The sequence below is a fragment of the Gekko japonicus genome, unplaced genomic scaffold, assembly GCF_001447785.1.
Source record: "Gekko japonicus isolate JY-2015 unplaced genomic scaffold, Gekko_japonicus_V1.1 scaffold748, whole genome shotgun sequence".
In the NCBI taxonomy this organism is placed as follows: domain Eukaryota; kingdom Metazoa; phylum Chordata; class Lepidosauria; order Squamata; family Gekkonidae; genus Gekko; species Gekko japonicus.
In genome coordinates this window covers 250465-275733 of record NW_015164206.1, presented here as the reverse complement: position 1 = coordinate 275733, position 25269 = coordinate 250465, and the positions used below count along the sequence as shown (strand labels likewise).

General features: G+C 48.2%; 1 protein-coding gene across 1 annotated transcript; it reads right to left on the bottom strand.

The window, feature by feature from the left end:
- Window positions 1-1327: 1327 nt before the first annotated feature.
- Window positions 1328-25269, bottom strand: LOC107108029 (tubulin alpha-8 chain). The gene is made up of 5 exons (XM_015408413.1): window positions 25172-25269; window positions 13480-13702; window positions 11792-11940; window positions 7808-8488; window positions 1328-1990 (listed from the first exon to the last, which is right to left on the bottom strand). The coding sequence occupies exons 1-5, from the start codon at window positions 25172-25174 to the stop codon at window positions 1697-1699; spliced, it is 1350 nt and encodes a 449-aa protein (XP_015263899.1). The 5' UTR covers window positions 25175-25269; the 3' UTR covers window positions 1328-1696.

Genomic DNA, 25269 nt, shown 5'->3' with positions numbered 1-25269 from the left:
GGGTATGAGCTTTTGCGTGCAGCTCTGACTCTCGAAAGCTCATATCTGGAATCTCTTATTGGTCCCTAAGAAGAAGAAGAGATTGGATTTATACCCCGCCCTTCACTACCTAAAGGAGTCTCAGAGTGGCTTACAAACTCCTTTCCCTTTTCCTCCCCACAACAGACACCCTGTGAGGTAGGTGGGGCTGAGAGAACTCTGACAGAAACTGCTCTTTTTCAAGAACAGCTGTGCCAGAACTATGGCTTGCCCAAGGTCATCCAGCAGGTGCAAGTGGAGGAGAGGGGAATCAAACCCGGTTCTCCCAGATTGGAGTCTGCACACTTAACCACTACACCAAACTGGCTACTGGACTCAAATCTGCTACTGCAAACCAACATGGCTACCCTCTGAAACTTACTAGGGACAGAAACATAGAACATAGGGATAATTTGCATTCTGTGCCCCTCGCAAGAGCACTACAAACTGAGCCAAAAGGTTGGGCTATTGTGCCATAGAGCATACAACTGGCTCAGTTGTAGGAGTGGACAACCTTGCTTGCTGGAATGCCCCAAAACTCATGACACTGCCTCCCTGTGGAGAAGTAGGGTGCTGGTGTACAGAAGTTGGGCAGGGGGCTATTCTTGTCCTTGGCCAGACACGCAATGGAAGCCAGCTGAGCCCCCAGGGCACTGCCAGTGTTTTGTGGCTAGCCTTGGGCAGAAGCCGAACACTATGGCCTGACTTGGTTTAGCACACATACTGGGGGTTGCTTACCCCTCTTGCGTTCCCTGCTGTGCTTTTCCTTGGACTGCTGAATATGGGGAAGCACCAAAAATCAGCAAATACCGTGCTACAGACGATTGCAAAGTATCTCAAGTAATTTTCCCGCCGTTTTTATATTATTTTTTCTATATTTCTTATAAATTATTCACACCATTATATTAATTATCATATAAACATTAACATAGAAAGAAACATATATCCAAACCTCTTAAGTGTTATCTTTTTATATATCACAAAAGATATTGCACAACCCCTTTATTAATACCAATCCTCCTTAATTGTACAACAGTTTTAAGAGGGAGGACTCCTTTAAGTCTATTTTGAATTAGTGCTCATTCTTCCTAGGAGTCCTCCCTCTTAAAACTTTTGTACAATTAAGGAGGACTGGTATTAATAAAGGGGTTGTGCAATATCTTTTGTGATATATAAAAAGACAATAGTTAGATGTTTGGATATATGATTCTTTCTATGTGTTAATGTTTATATGATAATATAATGGTGTGAATAATTTATAAGAAATATAGAAAAAATAATATAAAAACTATATATATATAGAGAGAGAGAGAGAGAGAGAGATACTTTGTAATCGTCTGTAGTACGGCATTTGCTGATTTTTGGTATTTCCTACTTACCTTGGGTCCTGTTTTGGTTTTGTGAATATGGGGAAGCGCCAGGTCTCGTTTCCTTGTGATATGAAAGATAGTAGTTGAGAATTGTTTCTCACTCTGACAGTCCGTTTTACTGAAAAAGCGGAGCCCGGGCATCACTCCCCCAATTTCTGCTGCGCATCCGCCATTCCTTCCAAGGGGTCTCGCACACGAGCTCTGTGGAACGAATGAAAGCCGCACAGCAAAGAAGCCACTGAGTGGCACCCGGGTGGAAAGAAGAGCCGCCAAGATGCCTTCGGGCTCAGTCAAGAGCAAACTGTATTTTAAAATTCTTGTGCATCATTTTCTTCTTCAACGGAGTCCATTCCGACTTCCTCATAGTCTTTCTCCAACGCAGCTAAATCTTCTCGGGCTTCAGCAAACTCTCCTTCCTCCATGCCTTCGCCGACATACCAGTGGACGAAAGCCCGCTTGGCGTACATCAGGTCAAACTTGTGGTCCAGCCGGGCCCAAGCCTCGGCAATCGCCGTGGTGTTGCTGAGCATGCAGACAGCTCTCTGCACCCGGGCCAGGTCGCCCCCGGGGACCGCAGTGGGGGGCTGGTAATTGATGCCAACCTAGAAATGCAAAGGAGATGGGAGCTTAAATAAACGGACAGTGGGAAGAAACATCAGGTGAACAAAAAGTTTTCATATGTGGCAAAGGAATGCGGGAGGTAGTCCGTAGCTGATCCCATTAAAAGACCTAAGGCATTTGTCTTTTTAATTGCCTTGCAAAAAGTGGAATCCCAGACTTAAAAACTGGCTACTGGATATCTGATTGGTTGTGCAAATTAAAAGAACATCGTTTTGGCCACAGCTATGGTGGCTTTACTCGCTCTCCTTGTTCTCACTATATATTTTTAAATTACAACTGTTGTACCCTGCACTTTGGGCTTCCTCTGTATGTACGTGTGTGTTACTGTGGCAGCCATTTCGTAGCTGGCCCCGCCTCCCATGGTGGCCATTTTGTGGTTGCACCCACTGCCCCGTGTCAGAATTCCAAAGATGAGACAAAAAAAAGAAACTAAAATATAGCTATGCACATCGCGCTAATGCCTAAACTATCATATATAATTTAAATATACATTCAAAAGTGCTAAAATATCATTTGAAAACCACAATCCTATGGTTCTGCATATGAGTACCTAATCCTAATATAAGGGCAAATGTTCAGGGGGAGAGGGTGGATTACCATAGTACTGATTCTTTTCTATTTGTACCTGAGCACTCCATTGGAGCGTTGAGCATTGCAGATTGGGCCTAAGTAGGTAAATATTGTACCATTTGTCCCCCCCCCTCGCTCAGTTGGCTACATACCTTTTTTGTAAAATCTAGAAGACTTTTTAATTTGCAGTTGTTTAGTCATATGGTTTATGTGTATTTCAGATCCATGAGCATATGAAATATTGTACCTCTTGATGAGTTGCCCGTGTTGCATCTCAAGAATATTTATCAGCACCTACTCCACGGGTGAACATCTCAGTGTGAGTAAGGTAGTTACCCCAGCTCCATATATTTCAAAACATTTAGTTTTTTAAAATTGTTGCTTAACAGACATAATTATTTTTCTCCGCCCCCCCCCTTCATTTTAGGTGCATTCCATGTATGATGAGTTTTATGTACGTTTTTGTTAAATTTATGGAGTGCTCAGTATGAATTTTACCACGGGGAAAGGCTTTTAGTCGAAATATGTTTGGTATTGGTTCTTGTATATAATTTGTACCTTTTAACCTGTATTTATATGATTGGACATTTGTCTTTATATTAGGACTAGGGAAAAGGCCCGTTGTGGAAATAAATACAACGGCCTCTAGAAAGAGGCTCTGGGCGGGTGCCCTGGCCTTGGACACTCAGTGTCAGTTTGCTGTGGTGACCTCAGCAGGGTATAATGACACTGAGTCCATCATTTTCTCCAGAGGAACTGATCTCTGCTACCTAAAGAACACTTGTAATTTTGAGTGATCTCCAGCCCTCACCTGGAGATTGGCAACGATGGTTCCCCAGAAGGGACTAGTTGGTTTGGAGGGTGGAGTCTATGGCTTTGTACCTATCCGAGGTCCCATGCCTCCTGAAACCTCACCCTCTCCAGGTTCCATCCCTCACATCTCCAGGAATTTCCCACCTGGAGGCAGCTCTATCTCCTTCCCAGCCAATCATCAACCTACCTTTATTTCCCCCTCACTCTTCAGCTTTCCACCCCCCACACACCTGCAGCCTCTCTCGTGCTCTGAAGCCCTGACTGCCACGTCACATTGGCTGTCATACAGGGGCCACCTCAGCAGTATATAAGGATACAGAGCCCACCATTTTCTCCAGGGGAACTGATCTCTGCCATCTGGAAAGCAGTTGTAATTCTGAGTGATCTACAGCCCTCACCTGGAGATTGGACACATTTTACCTCAGAACAGCAAAACTGTTTACAATGTTAGAGGCAAAAGCCAATCAAGTCGCATATGCAAACGACCTCTGTGTTCCAAGGCAAAGGCCAATGAGGCTGCATATGCAAATAACCTCTGTGTTCTGACTGGCTATGAGGGGGAGAGGAACAGCAAAATGTTTAGAATGTTGGAGGCAGGACTCAGGTAAAGCAGCCAGTGGATAGGGAGACCCTCTGAATGACAGATCAGAGAGCGAACTGATTTTGGAGCGTGTGGAATGTTCTAGAGAAGTGCCACCACCATTCGGCTTTTATTTATAAGGGAGATTAGGTACTCATATGGAGAACCATAGGACTGTGGTTTTTAAATAATATTTTAGCACTTTGAATGTATAATTAAATTATATATGACAAGGGGCGGGACCCACGATACTCGCAGGGGGGGAGGGACCGACACACTTATGAGGCAGAGGAGGAGGTAAGTTCTTTGGCGCGCAGGCCTCACTGCTCTCCCCCCCCCCAGCTTCGAAGTGGCGGCGGCGGTGAGGGAGTTCACAGAGCGTTCCCTGCGCATGCGCAGGGGACGCTCTATCGCTTTGGGGGGGATTTAAGTATCCCCCCGATATTTTTTCTGGGTTTTTAGATTTTTGTGCACACCTGGGGACTGCCCCAAGTGTCCACAAACATCTCCCTCCCCAGGTGCCCCCAATGTGCGGAAATAAGTATCTGCACGCAGGGGGCATGTTCGGTATTAGATATATAGATATTTTGTACATTAGTGCTACATGCGTAGCTATATTTTAGTTTCTTTTTATTTGTCTCAAGCTTTTTGGTTCCCTTTTTGTGTAGGGTTATGTTTTTCTCCCCTTTTTTTGGTCGCATCAGAATCCCAAATTTGACCAGAGGCTCAAAAAAGTTGGGCGCCCCTGCTGTAACCACCGTGCTGGTTCCAAGTATTGCTTGAATAGATTTTAAAACATAATCATTCTGGATTTTCTGTGCAGGTCTGCAAGTTAATCGCACTCTTATCTGGATATCAGTAGTCTGAATGAATGTAGTGGGACTTAACATTGTTTAAGTACTATTAGGATCAACCTCTCTTGTTAGTAGCAATAATAAACAGGAGCCAATAAATTTCCTGTACAGATTCTTGCGTGTTTCTTTGAATGTCAGAAACGCCAGTGAACATGATGGCTGTTGCTTCTGGGCAAATGAGGAAACAGGATGCGTAAGCGAATGGTCTTGGAGGAGGGGTGGCATTCCCCCAAATATTCCCTTCCCTAGAAGAGGAGGGAAAATCAAAGAATTCCCCAAACAGCACACAGATCTGCGGAGTTCAAACTTTCCCAACTCATTACTTTGAAGGATTCACAAATCCTCATTGCTAGTTCCAGGCCTGCCATGCTTGTGTTAAATTACTGAGTGACTGATTTCCACTTCCCTTCTTAACTAATTCTTGGAAATAAAACAGGAACAAGAGTTCAGCACCCTTATTTTGCAGCTACATTTTGGCCGTGGCCACATGCTGTGCGTTAATACAGAATGGAGGGAGTAGTTCTGTCTCCCCCACCCCCAAGTATGCATGGGGGGGACTTTCCGGGTCCTTTGCATTTGTTGCCCCACCTAAGGTCACCCAGCAGGGTTGCCACCTCTGAAGGAAAATGTTCTGTACTTTTCATAGTGGCTTAGTGTGATCTTATTTACCAGGGTATGTTGTTTGCCTCCATGCCATATAAAGACTGACCTGCCCATTTCCACACATTAGTAGTGGAAAGTGCTGTCGAGCCGACTTAGGGCAACCCTGTAGGGCAGGGCTGTCGAACATAAGACCTGGGGGCCGGAACCGGCCCATCCAGGACGGTTATGTGGCCCGCGAGCAACTGATGCAAGGGAGGGAGTGCTGGGGGGAGGAGGCAGAGCCACTCCATTGTGGCTTCAGCACGGCAGAACAGCCTCGTCTGCAGCAGTCAAACATCGTGGGAGCATCTGCCCAGCACTCTGCTGCTGCCTCTCCAGTTCACCTGTGTGGGTTTTCCTCTGCACCTCCCTCCCAGCCCCTGTGGCCTTACCGTGAGTATCCATCAACCTGAAGCTTACCAGCTGATGTACTTTATACAGTCTCTGTCTCCGGTACCTGGCATCATGTTTATGGAACACATGGCCCAGCCCGACAAAGTGACATGTCAGCCTGGCTCTCATAACAAATGAGTTTGACACCTCTGCTGTAGCGTTAGATGCCAAGAGACTAACAGAGGTGGCCTGCCATTGCCCGCTTTCACATAGAGACCCTGGACTTCTTGGTGGTCTCCCATCCAAGTACTAACGAGGGCTGACCCTGCTTAGCTTCTGAGATCTGACAAGACCGGGCTAGCCTCTATTAAAGGGACATTTTCTTCCAAATAGCCACCTGACACATTTCTGTACAATAGGGAACCGAGTGAAACTGGTGCTCCTTAAAGGGGTAATCCCACAGAGTGTCATTTCTTAGAGATGAAGGGGTGGAGACAGACAGCCTGTCTGCAGCCACAGAAGCTGGACTTCTGTGGGTTTCCTTGGAAGGTGTAAATGTATGACTAGTGCTGGGGAGATGTGAGGATTTGGAAGGAACTCATCAGCGGTGCTCTGACAGATGAGAGCTCAGCTGTGAAGGGGGCAGGGAAGTAAACGGGCATCAGGAAATACGTCTGTAGCAGTTTCTGCTCTACACTTATATCTTCCATTCCGTGTAAGGAAGGTGGCTGCCTTCAAAACAACCTGGAAACCACACACACTGATGCTCCTAAGCACTTCCTCTTTGAGAACAGACTGTATTTTCCAATATATTCCATGCTTCCAGCGGGATAACTGAGTTAGTCTATTGCAGCAAAAAAAAAAAAAAAAAAGTGGCACCTTAACAAAGTAACAAAAAGCCATCAATCAGTCACAACTTAATCCTGCCAAAACAGTGGCATGGGACTTCCCCTTAAACGCCACTGGTTTCAGTAAGACTTAACCATATGTTAGATTTACCCACAATTGTGTAAGAGATACTTTACCACAAGTAGTTCCTACGTAGCTGAGGTCTGTATACGTGAAATTATGCAACCATGCTGGCAGTGCCAGGTGTGCAGGCCTTTCCCATAAAATGGACACCCAAAAATGGGGATAGAATATTCAGTCGTTTCCTCCGGCTGCATAGGATTTGTTCATGAAAACGCAGCCCCGGTTTCGCTGCAATTTAGGGCAGTTTCGTTACAACAAAATGTTGCTGCATTATGCAGGGTTGCCAATCCCCAGTTGGGGGCAGGGGATCCCCTGGTTTGGAGGCCCTCCCCCCACTTCAGGGTTATCAGAAAGCGGGGGGGGGGGTGTCTGCTGGGCGCTCCATTATACCTTATGGAGACTGGTCCCCATAGGATGTAGTGGAGAATAGATCTGTGGGGGCTGTTTTTTGAGGAAGAGCCACCATATTTTCAGCATAGCATTTGGTGCCTCTCCTCAAACCTCCCCCCCCCCCCAAGTTTCAAAAAGACTGGACCAGGGGATCCAATTCTATGAGCCCCAAAAGAAGGTGCCCTTATTCTCCATTATTTCCAATGGAGCGAAGGCATTTAAAAAGAAGGCGGTCCCTTTAAATGTGATGGCCAGAACTCCCTTTGGAGTTCAATTGTGCTTCTTCCCTCCCCTCTCCCAGAGGCTCCTGGAAAGTCCCCTGCCGGCTTGTCAGCCTCACCTGGCAACCCTAAATGGTCCCAGTGGGTGTGGCTTGGGTGCAGAATGAGTTGAGAGCAACCACTGTGTTAGAAGCACAAGCTCCTACCATGGAATCACAGGAACCTTCTGGATATGGGGGGGTGGACCTGGAAGTAACATCACAAAAGTAATGTCACATCCTTGCTCCTGGCTCCACCCCCAAAGTCTCCTGGCTCTACCCCCATAGTCCCCAAATATTTCCTGAGTCAGACCTGGCAACCCTAGCGTTGTGCCTTCTAAACCAAAAGCCCTATAAAGGAAAGTCAAAACGTGTCTCTCCTGACCTTGAATCCAGTTGGGCACCAGTCCACAAACTGGATGGTCCTCTTGGTCTTGATAGCAGCGATAGCCACATTGACGTCTTTGGGCACGACATCCCCACGGTACAGCATGCAGCAGGCCATGTACTTTCCATGGCGGGGGTCACATTTCACCATCTGGTTGTTGGGCTCGAAGCAGGAGCTGGTGATTTCCGCCACAGAGAGCTGCTCGTGGTAGGCCCTCTCGGCAGAGATGATGGGCGCGTAGGTCACCAACGGGAAGTGGATGCGAGGGTAGGGCACCAGGTTGGTCTGGAACTCGGTCAGGTCCACGTTGAGGGCACCGTCGAAGCGCAGGGACGCGGTGATGGAGGAGACGATCTGGCTGATGAGACGGTTCAGGTTGGTGTAGGTGGGGCGCTCGATATCCAGGTTGCGACGGCAGATGTCATAGATGGCCTCGTTGTCCACCATGAAGGCACAGTCAGAATGCTCCAGGGTGGTGTGGGTGGTCAGGATAGAGTTGTAGGGCTCCACCACGGCCGTGGAAACCTGGGGGGCTGGATAGATGGCAAACTCCAGCTTGGACTTCTTGCCATAGTCCACGGACAGGCGTTCCATCAGCAAGGAGGTAAAGCCAGAGCCCGTCCCCCCACCAAAGCTATGAAAAATCAGGAATCCTTGTAGACCAGAGCAGGAATCAGTCTGAAAAGAAAACCACAATTACCTGAAATTGGTTCAGATTTCCAGGACTCCTTCAATCACATTCCAATTGCTGCCATATTCAGATATTATTTCTTGAGTTCAAGCCAAGTGTGTTCAGTTGGTTAGAATTCCAACATATATCTTTTTTACATCTGTTCAATGCCATTTTCACCTCCTTTCAGGTACTGCTTCAGAACTCTCTATTTTTTCCCCTCTTTTAATCTCTCTCCTCTTGTTGGCTACGTGATCCAACCAGTCAGGTATCACATGGCACCCATGTTGATATCACAACACCCGTGAAACAAGACAATACATTCCCCTCAGGCTGTAAGGGTGTGAAGGAGCGAGTATTCAGGGAAGCTTTACCTCAGTTCAGTATACTGTGCACATGCGCAGAAGCAGCTATAACCTTTAAGCGAGACAATCATGTGCTCATATTCTACTAGCCATGCTCAGTTCAGCACCAAAGCTTAACCAATCAGTACGTGTGTCAGCAATAATTAATTTGTGCCTTATATGGAAATGTCTCGGACTAAGAGATTTGATTGGTTGATCTAACATAGAAATGAAATAGTATATAAGCGTTTGTATCTGTGTGATACAGGGTTCTTTGGGCGGAGCCTCATTGGACCCATACATGTATGTAAAACTGTATAATCTGAAAGTGCCGTTTACAATTGGTAATAAACTGCCTAACCTAAGCTTTTTCAGGATGTTACTGGGATTTTTAGTAACCAGTCATGCCAAGAACTAATTTCCGAGGCAATTGGAAGCATAGCAAATACTTTTGCTACTGTTTTCAGCCCCCTTCCATTGCTGAAAGTGGGGGAGTTTTCAGAACGGGTGAAAATATTTCCAAAGTCTCCCTTCCATCTAACCTCTAGGTCCAATGGAGTTGGCCAGTGGCCCTTCTGAATGGAATGGCTGATCTAGAATATCCAAGAAATGAAATCTAAATGACTCAACCCAAATGGCACAAAACATTTTGAGTTCATTAGAACCATTCCCTCAGGCAGATGTTACAAAAATTAAAAAATGAAAGAGGAAAAAAGCGAAATTTCCAGGTCCAGAATATGCCCAGGAATGTTCTGTGAAACAAAGGGTTTATGGGAAGTAAAGGGAGAAAAAGGTCATAGAATGTGCCACGGCCCCCATCCCGCTCGCAAAAAGACCCTTTAAAGTGTCATTTTTTATTTTTCCAAGCCCAGCTTGTGGCCTGCAACCGCCCCCTCCCTCCCTCCTGATAGATTTAAAGAGCCCTCCAGCTAATCGGCAGGCCACGTGGTCCCGCCATTAGCTGAAGCCCTTTACATCTGGCAGGAGCGGGAAGAGGGGTGGAAGGGCTTGAGGGCGGGGGTTGGGGGCGGATTGAAGCCCCCAAAACCAGGGGAATCCCCCGCCCAGACCTGGGGGCTGGCAGCCCTAGTTGTTGGTAAAGTTGCTCACATATTACCAACTGCAAGAGCCCCAGCACCTCAGTCAGTCTGCCCTGCAGCAGGAGAGAGAAGGCCCAGCACTTTGACTGAGGGAAACTGCTGATTTTGTTACAGGGGTCATTTCCTGCAGGAGTGCACAGGAGCGGAGCTCCAGCAGTAAAGAGCCCAGGGGGCGGGCACATGCAACAAGCCCCACTCCCCGCTCCCTGCAGCCCTCAGTCAGAGCAAGAAGCAGCCAGGTAAGCTGCAGAGCCCCCCAGCCCAAAACAGTCCAGTGGCACCTTTAAGACCAAGTTTTATTCAGGTACATGCGCTCCCTCCTCTGCGAGGACAGATCTGCACGTTCCCTTCCCCCAATAGCTAGCAATCCAAAACAGTCCAGTGGAGCCTAAACGGTGGGTGTTGCCTTCTGACACACTTCCGGTGATTTCAGGGGGTGTGGCATATGCAAATAAGTTATAGTTATGCTAATGAGCTCCTGCACCTAGGGTTGCCACGTGAAAATATCGCCAGAGCGGGGAACTCCCCGCCGGTGGCTGGAGCGCACGCGCGCATGTCACCTGGAAGTGACGTGACAACGCCGGGCACGCTGGGGGCAGGGCCACGACCATCCGAGGGAAAACCATAGAGTTTTCCCTCGGATGACCATGGCCCCACCCCCAGCGTGCCCGGCGGCATCACGTCACTTCCGGGTGACGCGCACGTCAAGGTGGGGTTTCCCCGCCCCCCGGGGGGACTTGGCAAGCCTACCTGCACCTCTTTTTCTACGAAATGACCCCTGGTTGCAGGTATGTGCTGAAACCAACCAGGGAGAAAATTGCATCCTAGTATTTCCCCTTTAGGAGTTGTTATAAAGAAAGGGTTTGCCAAGCTGAGTCGTGGTCTTTGAGTTGTGATTGAAGCTATGGTTTAAAACTCTTTTCCCCCTGACTGAGTCAGTCTGGGCTGCAGCAGGAAAGAAAAGGCCCAGAGCTTGGCTGAGGGAACTGCTGATTTCTTTGCAGGCCCAAGCCAGAGAAAGCGTCCCAAACAGCAGCAGCCAAAGCAACAAGCACCATCAAAGAGCTTACGGGGAAGAAGCAGGCCTTCGTTTCTTTAAGTTAACATTTCGGCCTTCCTCTTCTCCTTGTGTTAATGGGCACTGTTTGCAAGAATTTGCCTTTGTTCTGAGTGGTCTTCTTGAAGGGCACTAAAGATCCTGTGGCTTCAAATGCTGCTATGCTCACAGTCATTGTGATTTCGTTTTACCTTTATTTGTAAAGCTGTTACATTTATGATAAATATTTGTTAGGTTGAAAACTGTAACACCTTGAATGCTTTCTTTTTTTAAAAAAATTAAAGCAATTTCACATTTGTTTGCCAAGCCATGAGGGAGCTGTCATTTGTTGAGCTGTATCCCTTCCTCTCCCCCCACTCTCCTGTTAGAAGTAATTTAGGAGAGGGATCTTTGTAACCAGGGTCTTGTGGGGTCACATATGGAAGGGTTGCTTGGCAGAGTTGGAAACAGTTCCCTTCAAGGAGGACAATATGAAAAATGCTGGCCTAAACAATTAAATGGTGCCTCTCGAACTAGGGTTGCCAAGTCTGAAGCAGCGCGTGCCCGGCGTGGTCGCGTCACTTCCGGGTGACGTGCACGTCACATGCTTTGGGGGTGGGGTTCCCCCCAGGGCCCGATCCGTCGGCGGCGGGGAACGGGCCTCTGGGGCAGGGGTTTCCCCGCCCCCCGGGGGGACTTGGCAAGCCTATCTCAAACCCATCGTGAACTAAACAGCTGGGAATTACGAGAATTTCTAGCAGTCCAGATCGCCGTCTTTTCCTGCTCCCAAACCTACCCTTTGTCACTTCTAATGGAATCATTTGTACTTACCAGTTTACGAATACGATCGAGAACCATGTCAATGCTCTCCTTGCCAATCGTGTAGTGACCACGGGCGTAGTTATTGGCCGCATCTTCCTTGCCAGTGATCAGCTGTTCAGGGTGGAAAAGGTGGCGGTATGTGCCTGCCCTCACTTCATCTGGAAACGAGAGGAAATGCACACCCTGATGAAGTTGGGGGGGGGAATAATTTCAGACATGTGGAAGATATGATATCACGGGCAGCATTTCTGGGTGTTAAACCATTTAAGTCCTGACCTGGATGGCCCAGACTAGTCCAGTCTTGTCAATTCTCAAAAGCTAAGTGGGGTGGTACACTACCAAGAGCCATTGCTTCCTTGCCCTGATTAGTACTTCCTTCATGCAGTACCTCCCCCCCTCAAAACACACATCTGTACGGCCAGGGTTCTTCCACACTTTTTTTTGGTTTAATCTATGAACCCAGGAACTGTTAAATCAACCACAAGGAATCCTGCCACACTTGAGTAAGTCCTTTATTTTCAGCTGCACTTCTCCATAAAGGAACTTTAAGGCTCTTTTATCAAATCCCTAATTCCATCCAGAATGACTTAAGGTCAAACCATAGCATGAAGGAAGGCAGCATGATATAGCCCTATCTTGTCAGATCTTGGAAGCTAACCAGGGTCGGTACTTGGAGGGAGAGCAGGAAGGGTTGCATCAATATTTAGTTCTCCAGGCCACTTTGGCTGGAGATCCAGGAAGCGTTTTTTTCTTTTCTTTTTTGCCATGGAGTGGGGGTCACTGGGGGGGGGGAGGTAGTTGTGAATTTCCTGCATTCCCTTCCAACCCTATGACTTTGCAGAGGAAGGCAATAGCAAACTACCTCTGCTTCTCACTCGCCTTGAAAGACCCTCGCTGGGGTTGCCATATGCCATATGTCCGTGGTTGCAACTTGATGGCACTTAATACACACACACACCCAAAAATGCATACGGGGTTTGGTGTGATGTCTCCTATGAGACCACCGGGGGAGGTAGTTGTGAATTTCCTGCATTCCCTTCCAACCCTATGACTTTGCAGAGGAAGGCAATAGCAAACTACCTCTGCTTCTCACTCGCCTTGAAAGACCCTCGCTGGGGTTGCCATATGCCATATGTCCGTGGTTGCAACTTGATGGCACTTAATACACACACACACACACACACACAACAAACGCATACGGGGCTTGGTGTGATGTCTCCTATGAGACCATCTATAGCTTGGAGGCTTGGTATCATCAGTATGTGGATGACACCCAGCTCTATATTTCATTAAGGAAGCCTTCTGAAGCTATCATCTCTGTGCTTGGGCCAGTGTCTGGATGTCATGCTTAAGTAGCTGAGGGAAGATACACTGAAGTGTAACCCAGACAAGACAGAGGTGATGCTATTGGCTAGGCTGAGGTTCTTGAGGAAGTTGCATTGCTGTTTTAGACGGGATGAGTTTATTGAGTATCCTTTTGGAGTTGTCTTTCTTTTTAGAAAGACTACCGCAACAGTAAAAAAAATGCTTCCCACCAGCTCCAGATAGCAAGGAGGGAGGCAGGCATTCCACCAGAGATGGAAGGTATGCAAAGTTCAGCCATCTCGGCTGCCTTCCCGTCTGGTTACTGCACTTCCACCCTCACCACCAACATCCACGCAGTAGGCTTCTTGGCCTTTGCCTCTGTTCTCACTGACCTACAACGGTGGGTTCCAGGTCTACCATGACAGCCCGTGGCACGTGTTTCCCTGTGCACGTTTCACTGAAGAATGTCGTAAAAGAGTCGTCGTTAGTAAACTTGTTGGGAAGGTTGTGAAATGTACCATCCGGCTGGATGCCATGTTCCAAGCAGAAAAGCTCCCAGCATGCGTTGCCAATCTGAACTCCCGCTTGCCCAACATGGACAGAGATGCATTCACGCTGCGGAGGGGGAACAGAAAAAGGTCAAAAAGAAACAACAAACATTATCTCCATTTGTCCGTCCATTTGTGCTTCTTGTGTGTCCTCTTTGGTGGAATATCACTACGAAGAAATCTGAAAGACAAAGTTGCCTGTTCTTTGGCAGTGTCAGATTCAGGGTTGGAGAGGAGCCATGCCAGTAGTTTCCAGACTTTCAGGAAACCCTCGCCTGCGGAGAAACTCTGTGAGCTGCAAAGGATTCTGGGTTATATTCCAGGATGAATGGTCAGCTCACCTGGGACTCTGGCCATGATTGTTATGCCTGGCTAGCTGTTTCCACATGTAGGTTTTTCTCCTCTTTAGTGTCCAGGCTGATTGGGGGGAGGGACGGGGACAACAGCCGTATGCTGTGCAATAACTGAGCTTGACTTGCGCTTTCTCCGCTCTCTCCCAAACCTGCTTTGCTACGATTTTATTGGGGAAAGTACAGTCCAAGCATTATCAAGCCATCTGGACAGGAAAGTGTGCATTTTCAAAGGTCCCACCCACAGTGATGCCACTGCCTTGCCTTGAGGAGCCTCTTTTCCCTGTTGCATCACTAGTGGGCTTTGGGGAGGTAAAAGAAAAGGTCAGTATTTGCTGTAATGCTATACTGTTATACCAATATTTAGAAAGCTCTCAAAACGCCCTCTGGTGGTGTGGTGGGGAAAATGCAGAGTAAATGGTGCCCGATGGAGGAAAGTGCAAAGAAAATTCTTCATGTGGAAGTTTTGCTGCTGGTGTAGAAGTCTCTGCATCTGCAGCATAGGGATGCCAGCCTCCAGGTGGGACCTGGGGATCTCCTGAAATTACAGCTCATCTCCGGACTACAGAGATCAGTTCCCCTGGAGAAAATGACTACTCTGGAGGGTGGACTCTATGGAATTGTCCCCCGTTGAGGTCCTTGTCCTTCCCAGGCTCAATGCTCCCTATAAGCTGTGGAGTCCTGTGAGCAAAAATTGTACTTTGTGGGCCACCAGCATTAAAGTTGTGAGCAGGGGATTTGGCTACTGCATAAATTAGTTTGCTCTGGAGCCCTCTTTCCTGAGCTGAGACAAAAATGTGTGAGCCGGAGGGTAAAAAACTGTGAGCTAGCTCACAATAACTCAGCTTAGAGGGAACATCTCCAGGAGTTTCTCAACCTACATCTGACAATCCTAGCCCCCATCTCCTGTCAATGGCCGGGGGGGGCAACCCTATACAGTGGTGATTAATCCAAAAACCAGAGATTCTTCACCATGTGGATGCAGCCACTGTAGCCCTGCATACACAGATAGTGCCACTTATAACATAGCTCAGGTGGTGATCAGATGATGTGATTATAGCACTGTTGACATGCCTCAAATATTACCCGGGTTTATTTATTCCGCAGTGACACGATCAGACACCCAGTGCTCACCCCACAGTTTGCCTTCCAAACACTCGCCGGCGCATTGAGATTTTCTAAAAAAATCCTCACGTGCATGCGCATAAGTGTTTATTTGTTGACTTCCATGTCCGCACACTGATGTGATGGGTGAATGCATTTGTGCGCCTATGCACATATCACTAACTGCTTTTTAAAAACGGCACCATAAGTGAACCTCCGGCAAGGGGGTTCACTTCACGCTGGAGTGATCAGACATCTGGAAATGCGCGGTGATAACAATAGCCTCCACAAAACACGGACTTTCTCCGGTGTCAGGAAAGGCAGCAGTGACACCAGGGGGTGGGGTGGGGTGGCGATGACTGCAATGCAGGGTACCTCCTCTGACGTCCGGACGCACTTTTTTAAACTGGAGGGGAGAAGTGGTGACACCGGATCAAGAAGCCTGTCTGATCGCACCCCAAGATAGTTAAAGGTAGGAAAGCTATGAAGCAAGCTTGGCATCATTACTGCACTTTTCGCTGAGAAACACCAGGGGTTGCCCAGAACATATTTTGAAAACCATTGGCAATTCTGCATCCCCCAGTGCAACAGTTTATTGCTTACCGTTTTCTCAAGATATGTACAGTTGCTGTCTAGTTAAGTTGTCAGTGATAATGGATCATAGCCTCCAAATGTAACTGTCTGACAGGCACCCCTTCACGTTCCCAGTATGGTACCAGGTGAATATTATTTAGCCTAATATAGTGGTTAGAGGGTCAGACCAGGATCTTGGACAGCAAGTTTCAAATCCAATGAACTGGTATGAAGCTTGCAGGGTGAACGTGGGCAATGTTCCCTCTAGGCTGAGTTAGTGTGAGCTAGCTCACCAGTTTTTTACCCTCCAGCTCACACATTCTTGTCCTCGCTCAGGAAGGATGGCTCCAGAGCAAACTAATTTATGCAGTAGCCAAATCGCTTGCTCACAACTTTAATGCCAGTAGCTCACAAAGTAGAATTTCTGCTCACAGGACTCCACAGCTTAGAGGGATCATTGATCGTGGGCATGCCACCCCTCTCAACCTAATCTAACTCGTAGGGTTGTTGCGAAGATCAAATGGAGAAAGGAAAAACCACATCTCCCTCCCTTAGCTCCTGGGAGGTATGGTGGGTTGAAAATGTAGTGGATTGACAGCTGACAAGCAACAGAGTCTGCTTCAAGTGCAATACTCAAAATAATTCCAAAGTTTGCCAACTCAAAGAAGATCTGTATTCTCTGAATGTCTCCTTGCAGAAAATGTACAGATGTGGGCACAGAACAGTCATGCCCTGTGACAGATCTCTTGGGAAGGAGACCCTGTGCCAAGTGGGTTTATTTTTACTTCGGACTGGGACTTGGCCCAGCTCAACAGAATTTCTCCACCTCAGTGTAACTCAAGAAGGCCAGAGGGTTTTTTCAAGTTGCAGGACTAGAGGCCCTCCAAAAACATTACCCCTCTGATCATAAAAGTAGCTGAATAATTACAGCTGAATAATGTAGGAGTTGCAATTAAAGTTTTTTTTAAAACTTGCAGATGCTTCTAAGTTAAAAGACCGACATGTCATTTGCTCCTCCTCTTGCCTTGCAGAACTGCTGATAAATAGGAGCCAGGGAAGTTAGTGAGAGGGACACAACGTTGTTGCCAGCAGGCTTGTAATCAGACTACTCCCACTACACTCCCATAGCTGTCTGCCAGGAAAAGGAACAGCAATCATGTGCAATAACAGTTCTTGCATTACGTTGCCAACTGACACGGAGATAAATGTCCTGTCCTTTTAATAGAAGCTTGCTATGTGGACACGGCTGGAAAGAACCACATTTTCCTGCCTGTGTGGGTGCCGTGTCACTCCAGCTTTTCTGTGATTTTTCCTGAAACTGCAGCAAAATGAGAATGGGAAAGTTTGCAGGATGGATGGGGGAAACTGGAGAGGTGCATTGAAGCAACACGACACTGGGGAGAAGTGGGAAACTGACTCACCTCCCAGCAGCAGCCAGTGGAAACAACTCACAACTCAGGCATAAGTGGACCAAAGGCACAAGAGCAGCCCAAGGAAACTGTAGTCATCTGGCAACTGTGCCTAGCCCAGGACTTTTTAAAATACAATCTCCAGAATCAGATGTGTGATCACTGGGGGTCACATCTGGATAGCATCTCACAATTGCAAGCTCTGTCTTAGAAAGTTTATCCACATTACTTATGGCAGTCTTTAAGGTCTAAGCAGGGGTCGTTTCGTAGAAAAAGAGCTAGGGGAACTCATTTGCATAACTCATTAGCATATGCCACACCCCTGACATCATAAGGCCCGGCGGTGGACCTGCAAGGCCGGCGGGAGTGTGAGGAAGCCCCGCCAAGGCTCTCCCTGGCCCCAGGCAGGCAGGGGTGGGGAGAGGCGGGGAGGAAGCAACTTACCCTCCCTCTTCTCCTGCCTCCTCCTGGCTAAATGAGGGCCGGAAGCGGGGCGGCCGGAAGCAGGGGGCGGGGCTTCGTCGTGTGCCCCGCCACCTGCACCTCACCCGGGGGAACTGTGTTCCCCCGCGATCCCCCTGAATCGACCTCTGGGTCTAAGTCTCTTCCTTGTTTTGGCTTTGGTGAAGTAACAAGGTTACCCCCTCTGGAATCTAGATAGCCATTCCCTGCCCTCTTCAGTCTGCACAGCTGCACAAAACACACATTCTTCAGCCTTTCCGTTCTCCGGAACGAGGGCTGGCCGTTTCCTGCCAGGGGTGGGGAGCCCCTGCCTCCAGCTGTTGTTTCCCTCTGCCTCCCCTGTAGCCAGCGGGAGAAAAATCTTCTTAAAAGATTGCTGTTCTACAAATGCATGATGTCACTTCTGGGTTTCTCTGGAAGTGACATCAAGCTGCTCTAGGAAACACTGCAAACTATGATCTTACAAATCACTGGAAAACCTGTGTTTTATTATACTGCCCCCCATGTCTCCACGCACCCCCAAATTCCCATAGACTAGAAGTCTCCCAGAATTATAACATATCTCCAGATTGTGGATATCAGTTCCCTTGGAGAAAAATGCTGCTTTAGAGGGTGGAGTCTATGGCATTATACCACTCCAAAGTCCCCCCCCCCAGGGTTCCCTGGTCTTACCTGGGTCCCGGTGGGGGGCTCCAGCCCGGCTCCTGGAGTCTTCTGGCATGCACGCAAAGTGTGCACACCGCACTGACATCATCACACCAGGCATGCCATGCAGGGGATGCTCTGGCGTTTGGGTTAAAAACTCTATGGTCACCAACAAGTTTTTACCCAAATGCTAGAGTGTCCCCCACATGATGTGTCTAGTGCAATGACGCCACCTCCAGGTGATGTCATCGTGCAGGGCACGCTGGGCATGATGGGGCTCTTTGGGGACAAGTCGGGCGCAATGGGGCTCTTCAGGGGCACATGGAGACACTGGGGGCCCAGAAAGTGGGGGAACCCCTGCCCCCATTGGTGGATTGGCAACCCTACCCAAACCTCACCTTCACCAGACTCCACCCCCATATCGCCCGGAATTTTACCAGTCTAGAGCTGTTAACCCCTACTGGTGACAATCCTTTCCAGGACCCACGTTTAGCGCTCGGGTGGCAGCATGAGAGCTACTGAAATGCAGGCACATCACAGGAAATCACGTGGCATCAGAGTCATGTGGCAGGAAGGGGAAATTTGGCCAGAATTAATTACCTCACAAGTTTCAAGGGCCCATATGTGGGCAGCACATAAAAAGCACAGGGGGGCAGGAAACAAAAGCCAAGCTCTGGAGATTGCCCCGCTGTGGGAAACAAGCCGTGGCCATGGACAGGGTTGCCAACTCTGGGCTGGGAAATTCTCCATGGAAACTAATCGTGGTCATCCGGAGGTCAGTTGTAAAAGCAGGAGATCCACAGGCGCCACCTGAAGGATGACTGTTGGAGTGAGCGACTCAGCATACCTGGACACTGGGGGGGGGGCGCTACATCCCTCTAAGGAGGGCTTTTTTGTAGAAAAAGCCCAGCAGGAACTCATTAGTATAACAGGCCACACCCAACAGCAGAAACTCATTAGCAAATATCAGGCCACACACCCCGTGCCTTCCCTTGGCCTGCCCAGGCGCCCCACTAGGGTTCCCAAATGTGGCCGGGGGGCGGGGAATCCCCCGCTTTGATGGCCCGATTTTCGACGGCCCGAAAATCAGGCCCGGGGGAAACCCCACCCCCGCGTGTGCGTCACCCGGAAGTGACGTCACATGCTGGGGGCGGGGCCACACCATTTGAGGGGAAAACAAAGTTTCCCCCTCAAATGGCATGGCCCCGCCCCCAGAAATGGCAGCAAAGGCAGAGAAAGACAAGGCATGGTATTTTTTTCCTCCCTGCCTCCTCCAACCGCAGTTCAGTGAGGATTGGCAAAGCCACTACATAGGGGGAGGGGGTGGAGCTGAGCGGTACCAACTGGCTTTGTGTTTTTCCAAACAGTGACCATAAAGGGGTTTGGCAAGAGTGGGCACATAGAGTGGTGGTTTGCTGACAAAGTAGGGCTGCCAAGTGGGGGCGGGTGGTGGGTAAACCCCCGCTTTGTAGGCCCGATTTCTGCCACCATGGAATCAGGCCCCGGGGGGAACCCCGCCCCCTGAAGTGCAGCGTGGCTGCGTCACCGGAGGTGACGCAACCGCGTAGAGCACGTTGGGGGCATGGCCCTGATCGGCAGAGGGGAAACTCTATGGTTTTCCCTCAGCCGATCGGGGCCACGCCCCCAACGTGCAACGTGCTCTACTTCGTGCGTCACTTTCTGTGATGTGCAGGCAGCGCGCACGCACACCCCACAGCGACTCCCGGAGCCCAGGGACAGTCCCCCGCCGGCGAGTATAAACGACTTGGCAACCCTACTCTCCAGGCCTTCCCTCTGTAGCCATGCACGTGCAGAGGTTTTGGCTGTAGTGCGCGTGGCCAGCCGGAACTCCGTTCCTGTGCGTTCCTGCCCAAAAATAGCCCTGCCTCTAAGTGTGTACAGGTGTTCTCTCCTTGAATGGATGCCTCTCTTTGTCTGGGAGCTGCCCTCTGACCCCTCCTCTCTCCTGCTTTGTACTCTCACCCCTCTCAAATGGCCTTCCATGGAGACATGTGTCTCTTTAGGTCTCTCTTGTAGCCACAATGCCTTCACCACCCATGATCCTGGACAAGCTGGACATTTGTGATAGCGACAGTATGATTTAGATGAGGCTTCTCTCCCTCCTTTCGACTGCAACCTGAATGTGAGCTGGATCTACTTGAATAAATGTGAATTTACCTTCTTGGCAATATACGTCTTGGGAGATTTATTTACTGCATCCAGTATCACACTTCTATGACTGGGCAAAACTCTGCTGTATTAACCAACTATCCCAATAATGGCAACCCCAACCACAGAGGAAGCCACTACCGCTGAATGATTTCCTTCTGTTTTTTCATCTAAATGTGTGTACCGAGAGGCAGCAACAGTATATAAAGGGGCTTAGAGCCCGGTGGGTGGGGCTTCGTGACCCACAGCTTGAATGCCACAGCACTAAACCATACTTTTGGGAAGTGAATATGCCTGGTACTTTCCCAAAGCAGCTGTGTCTGTTTTGTGGGCTTGTTGTGCAGAACCTCCTGTGTACATAACACAATCCTGTACTCATCCTTGCCTGCAGCATCAATCACCCCCAGAGGAATGGCATAGGCAATTTTGAATAGCCCAGATGAACATGAGTTCATAAGAAGAGTCCTGCTGGATCAGACCAGGTCCATCTTAGTCCAGCATACCGTCCCACACAGTGGCCAGCCAGTTCCCCTGGAGGGCCAACAACAGGGCATAGAGACCGAGGCCTTCCCCTGATGTTGCCTCCTGGCTCTGGGATTCAGGGGCTTAGTGCCGTGGGATATGGAGGTTCCCCTCAGTTAGGGTTGCCAAGTCCCCCCGGGGGGCGGATTCCCCCCCGCTTTGGAGGCCCGATTTCCGCCCCCGCGGAATCGGGCCCCGGGGGAAACCCCACCCCCCGCGTGCACGTCACCTGGATGTGACGTCATGATGCCGGGCATGCTGGGGGCGGGGCCACAGCCATTTGAGGGGAAAACTCTCAACCTCGTCTTCAGCAGTAAAGCAGAATGGGAGCATCTTCCCAGTGCTGCACCGCTGGCTCTCCAGTGCACCCATGTGGGTTTTCCTCTACACCCCCCCCCCAGCCCACGAGGCCGTGCAGTGAGGATACACCAACTTGGAGCTTACGAGCTGCTGTCCTACACAGTTTATATCCCCGGTACCCAGCATTATGTTTTATGGCACATATGGCCTTGCCTGACAAAGTGACATTTATGTCAGTTTTGGCCCTTGTAACAAATGAGTTTGACATCTCTGATTTAAGGTCTCAGCTCACCATCAGCCTTTGCTTGAACAACATCCATAATATGGTACCACTGGATCCAGCTGCGATAACTTGAATCCCACCTTGAGCATCTCAGCCTTGAGTGGGGTAAGAAGCAAGCAGTAAATCATGGCATATTGTGCGGTATTAAAATTAGACTGAAATGATGCTGCTAGCTTCATGGTAGGACAATTAATTCTGGGGGGGAGGGGTTGTACACAGAAACATAGAGGACTGACATTTTCTCCAGAGGAGGTGATCTCTGTAGTCTGGAGATGAGCTGTAATTCTGGGGGGGTCCCTAGGTCCCACCTGGAGGCTGGCAACCCTATATCTAGATTACACATTTAAACTGATCAAAAATAGGCCTGCCAACTTCCAAGGGGATCCTGGAGGTGTCCTGGAATCACTACAGACGAAGAAGGCAAAAAACCTCCAGAATCCCTGGGTCAGTCTGGCCTGCAGAAAAATTCATGAAGATGTTCTATGAGATCAGACATGTGCATGTTGTGGGTGACTTGCAAATACTATGATCTTTTGCAGAACACTAATATGCAAAAGCATAGAGTGGCAGCATTTAATCCAAAGGTTAGTTGATCTTAATCAGTGGGGCACATTAGTTTATTTATTTAAACATGTTTATCCCCAAGGTGGCTCCATAAACAGCTTTTTAAGGACTTGAAAAATAAAAAAGACTCATTCAGAATGTGGAAGGAGGGCCTTATAACCAAGGATGAATACAAACAAAAAACCAGTGCTTATAGAGAGAGTTAGGAAAGCTAAAGCTCAGTATGAGAGACGCTAAAAACAACAAAAAACGGTTCCTTTCTTATGTTCAAAGTAAGAAAAAGGACAAGGACATGGTAGACGCATTGTGGGGAGAGGAAAGTGAAATTGTAACAGGTGATGAAGAAAGGGCAAAACTGCTCAATTCCTACTTTTCCTCAGTATTCTCTTGTTAGGGAAACGGTGCTCAACATGGCAAAAACAGAACACATGATGAGGAAATGGAGTTGCAGCATAGAATTGACATAGGGGTAGTACATAAACACCTAGTTTCTTTAAATGAAACAAAGTCTTCGGGGCCAGATGAGCTGCATCCAAGAACTCGCGGATATAATTTTTGAGCCTTTAATGTCAGTTTTGGAGGATTGCGGTATCACATCCTCTCTGAATGCCTTCCCCAGGCACCGCCCCCAAATCCCTAGGAATTTCAGAAACTGGAGTTGGCAGCACTAATTTACAACTACTTCTGTCAAAGAACCCTCAGCATTTCTATTTTCTATGGGACTTGAAAAATCTTAATCCGTTTCTAGTGATCCATAGCTCTCCTTCACAAAATTACTATCCTCAGTTTAGCTCCCTTGGTCGAAGAGCTGTGGCCACTCAGCTGCATCAGGAATTGGTTTAAATGTGTACTTTTACTGCTCTCTTCTTCAAGGTCTGAGAGCCAGTTTGGTGTAGTGGTTAGGAGCGTGATTCCCCCCTCCTCCACATGCAGCTGCTGGTGTGACCTTGGGTTAGTCATACGTTCTCTCAGAGCTGTTCTCTCATGAGCAGTTCTCGAAAGAGCTCTCTCAGCCCCACCTACCTCGCAGAGTGTCTGTTGTGGGGAAAGGAAGGAGATTGTAAGCCGCTCTAAGACTCCTTCAGGTCGTGAAGGGGAGGGTATAAATCATAAGAACATAAGATAAGCCAATGTTGGATCAGGCCAATGGCCCATCCAGTCCAACATTCTGTCACACAGTGGCTAGAAATACCAGGTGCCATCAGGAGGTACAGCAGTGGGGCCAGAAGCCCTTCCACTGTTGCCTACCCCCAAGCACCAAGAATACAGAGCCTCACTTGCCCCAGACTGAGAGTTCCTATCTATGCCTTGTGGCTAATAGCCACCGATGGACCTTTGCTCCATATTCTTATCTAATTCCCTCTTGAAGCCATCCATGCTTGTAGCAGCCACCACCTCCTGTGGCAGTGAATTCCATGTGTTAATCACTCTTTGGGTGAAGAAGGACTTCCTTTTAGCTGTTCTAACCCGACTGCTCAGCAATTTCATTGAGCGCCCACGAGTTCTTGTATTGTGAGAAAGGGAGAAAAGTACTTCTTTCTCAACCTGCTCTATCCCATGCATAATCTTATAAACCTCAATCATGTCACCCCTCAGCCGTCATTTCTCCTAGCTAAAGAGCCCCAAGCATTTTAACCTTTCTTCATAGGGAAAACATTCTAACCCTTTTATCATTCTATTGCCCTTGTGTGCACTTTTTCCAATGCTATAATATCCTTTTTGTGGTGTGGTGGTGACCATAACTGTACACAGTACTCCAAATGAGGTCGCACCATTGATTTATACAGGGGCATTATGATACTGGCTGATTTGTTTTCTATTCTGTTCCTAATAATCCCGAGCATAGTGTTGGCCTTTTTTATTGCCGTCGCACACTGTCTCGAAATTTTCAGTGAGTTATCTATTACGACTCCAAGATTTCTCTCTTGGTCAGTCTCTGCCAGTTTGGACCCCATCAACGTGTATTTATAGTTAGGATTTTTGACCCCAATGTGCATCACTTTGCACTTGGCCACATTGAACCCCATTTGCCACGTTGATGCCCACTCACCCATCTTCGACAGATCCCTTTGGAGTGCCTCACAATCCTCCCTGGTTCTTACCATCCTGAACAACTTCATGTTATCTGCAAATTTAGCCACTTCACTGCTTACTCGCAACTCTAAATCATTAATAAACAAGTTAAAAAGCATCGGACCGAGTACTGATCCCTGTGGTACCCCACTGCTTACCACCCTCCACTGAGAAAATTTCCCATTTATACTCACTCTCTTTCCTATTAATTAGCTGCTTTTTGATCCACAAAAGGACTTGTCCTTTTATCCCGTGACTATTGAACTTACTTAAGAGCCTTTGATGAGGAACTTTATCAAAAGCTTTCTGGAAGTCAAGGTAAACAACATCTATTGGGTCCCCCTTGTCCACATGTTTGTTGACCCCCTCAAAGAACACTAACAGGTTAGTGAGACAAGATCTTCCCTTACAGAACCCAATATTTTCTTCTTCACCAGAGGAAAGAGGTGAAGATTCAGAGTCAGAGTATGTCTCCACAGGTAAGGCCTTTGATCTGAGAGACTGAATTTGAAATTCCATCTCAGCCCTGAACTGTGGCCCAGCAAATTACTGGTGGTGCAGTCCTAAACAGAACTACACCCTTCTAAGTCAATTGAGATCAAGGGATTTACAAAGGTATAACTCTGTTTAGGATTGCATTGTATCACTCAGTCTCATCTGTAAAATGGGCATCGTATTACAAGCATAGCTCCTCTGCTAGGACAATAAACAAATGCAGTCTTGTACCCCCTCTTCCCAAACGTAGGAACAGGTGGGGTAGTGGTGTACACCACTCCGTATATAAATATTTTATTTAGAAATTGTATTTAATATATTTATCCACCTTTCTCCTGAGTCTCTGAGAACCCAAAGCGGATAAATTAGGATGAATTCTCTAGGTTTTACTTTGGGATAGAAAGGGTCAGCCCAGTCATTTTCATAAGTTTGCTATCACAGGGCTGACAGGAAAAGAAAAAATAATCTAGCCAACGAAGGGGGGGGGATGGTTCCGTCTGATATAATGACTACTCAGTTATCACAACAGAGCCATGGGCTGAGAAACAACCTCCCCACCCCTGTCTCTTTCTGTTTCCCCCACTTACCATCGTGTTCTCACTGATTCTCGCTTCCCCTCTTGATCAGCAGTTAAGCCACGGAAAGTTCTGTTCTGCCTCTGTGCCCTTCTCCTGGCAAAGTTCTG